Raw genomic sequence first — 2674 nt, forward strand, 5'->3', positions numbered from 1 at the left:
GTAAACTAGAGACAAAATCCATCGAAATGCAATCCCACTTCCAAGCCGAGATCTCGAGTGGTTGTACTGTACTCTGTGGTCTCTTATGCTCTATCTTCACTTTTTGACAGGTTAAACACTTAGCTACAAACTCTGCTACTTCCTTTTTCATCTTAGGCACCAATACACCTTTTTCAAGTCCTTGTAAAGCTTATCTCCTCCTAGATGTATTGAATAGGGTGTATAAATCCCTTCTTCCATCAATTTCTTCTTCAACTCCTCACATTTTTGTGGTACACACCACCTCCCCTTGAATCGAATACTCCCATCATCATGGATTTGAAATCAGTTGTCTTCCCTTGCTTGATCTTCTCCCGTATGCGATCTAATTTCGCATCCCCTACTTGGTTATCCTTAATCTCATCGAATATTGTTGGTTGGATACTCAAACTATTAAGCATTCCTTCCAACATTCCATGTGGTACTACCTCGAGGTTCAACTTACTCATTTCCCTAAAAAGTTCATCTTCTACAACCAAAGCGTTCACTCCGTGAATTTCTTTGTGGCTTAAAGCATCTGTGACTACATTCGTTTTAACCTCGTGGTATTAGATGTTTATTTCATAGTCATTGAAGAATTCTATCCACCTATGTTGTCTCATGTTTAAGGTTGATTGCGTGAAAAGATACTAAACTTTTATGGTTTGTGAATATCCTGCATTTCACTCCATATAAATAATGTCTCTATATTTTCAACACAAACACTATTGCTGCCAATTCTAGATCATGAGTATGGTAGTTAGCTTCATGTTTTGTCAATTATCTCAATCCATAAGCAATCACCTTCCCATTTTGCATCAAAACACATCCAAGTCCATTCTTAGATGCATCACTTTATTCATCATAAGAACCACTTCCATCAGGTAAAGTCAACACTGGTGTTGTAGTCAAACTCTTCTTCAAGGTTTGAAACGATTCTTCACACTTATCACTCCAAATGAACTTAAATTCCTTCTTCATCAATGAAGTCATAGGTCTAGCTATCTTCGAAAAATCCTTTACCAACCATCTATAATATCCAGCTAGGCCTAAGAAGCTTCGAATATCCAACACATTCTTCGGTGTAGGCCACCCCTTCACAGCTTCAATCTTTGCAGGATCTACCTCCACTCCTTCCTTAGATACGAAATGTCCCAAAAATGCTACCTTCTCCAGACAAAACTCAAATACTAATACTGATCTCAAATGCTCTGCATGGTTCTCTTTATTCTTTGAATAAACCAAATAATCATCATTAAATACCGCGACGAATTGGTCTAGGAAAGGTTGAAACACTCTATTCATCAAGTCTATAAAATTTGCAGGTGCATTTGTCAACCCAAAAGGCATTACTATAAACTCATAGTGTCATATCTCGTCCTAAATGCGTTTTCGGAATGTCCTCTTTCGCAATCCGTAGTTGATGATATCCAGACCTCAAATCAATCTTAGAAAACACTGGTGCACCCTTCAATTGGTCAAACAAGTCATCTATCCTAGGCAAAGGGTATTTGTTCTTTATGGTTACCTTGTTTAACTCCCTATAATCGATGCATAGCCTCATGCTACCATCTTTCTTCTTCACAAACAATACAGGAGCTATGGTGATGCACTTGGTCATATGTATCCCTTCTCTAACAAATCCTGTTATTGACTTTTCAATTCGCTCATCTCAGCAGGTGCCATCCTATATGGTGCTTTAGAGATAGGTGCGGTTTCAAGTATTAAGTCTATGGTAAAATCTATGGTTCTTTTTGGCGGCATACTTGGAATCTCTTCAGGAAATACATCTAGAAACTCCTTTACTACTTTGATATCCTCTAGTTTAGATGGTTCCTCATACTCCAAGTTTCTCACACTACAGAAATAGATTGGCTTTCCCTTCTTCATATATTTTGCCAATTTCACCACAGAAATGATCTTAGTATGCCTGGGTTTTCCATGCCTCCAATGGGTTACGAGCTCTCCCAGAGTCGTTTTCAAATGAATCTTCTGTGACTGACATGACATAACTAATCCATTCCCAGAATTATTTCAAGGTCCCCTAGTTCAAATTCAATCAGGTTGGATAGAAATTCCTTACCTTTAATCTTTATGGGGACATCCTTATAGACCCTAGTACAATGAACTACACTCCCATTTGGAAGTTCTACAGGGATATCTATGTTTTCTACCATTTTCAGACAATACGATAGTTTTGGAATCATAGTTTTATAAATGAAAGAATATGTTGCACCAGAATCAAACAAAACTTTAACAGGAATTGAGTTTATAGAAAATGTACCAGTAATGACTTCTCTAGCTGCATCAGCCTCACGCGAACCCATCACATTAAGCTTCCTTGGTGTTCCACCCTTGACTTGTGTGTTACCACTATTGGTATTCTTATTCCCATTCTAAAACTGCGTTCCCTTATTCACTTGATTCCCATTGTTCCCTTGACCTCCTTTCTGCTGATTCCAGATCTGTCCACTACCCTTAAATTGGTTGTTTCCTTGACCCCCTTTATTCTTAAAGAAACACTCATATGCCTTATGCCCTTGCTTGTCGCACATGTTACAAGTGACTAAGTTACCCTCACAATCTTTCCCTGGGTAGTTTTTGGAACATTTCGTAAAGTAATATATTCTCTGGTTACGATCTTTAGGCTGGTTCC

The 2674-nt window shown here is 38.2% G+C and overlaps 1 protein-coding gene across 1 annotated transcript; it reads right to left on the reverse strand.

Moving 5' to 3' along the window:
- Window positions 1-873: 873 nt before the first annotated feature.
- LOC110704687 (uncharacterized mitochondrial protein AtMg00860-like) lies at window positions 874-1368 on the reverse strand. Its single transcript, XM_021882505.1, has one exon. The coding sequence runs from the start codon at window positions 1366-1368 to the stop codon at window positions 874-876; it is 495 nt and encodes a 164-aa protein (XP_021738197.1).
- Window positions 1369-2674: the final 1306 nt, after the last annotated feature.

Source organism: Chenopodium quinoa, unplaced genomic scaffold, assembly GCF_001683475.1.
Source record: "Chenopodium quinoa cultivar QQ74 unplaced genomic scaffold, ASM168347v1, whole genome shotgun sequence".
Classification (NCBI taxonomy): domain Eukaryota; kingdom Viridiplantae; phylum Streptophyta; class Magnoliopsida; order Caryophyllales; family Amaranthaceae; genus Chenopodium; species Chenopodium quinoa.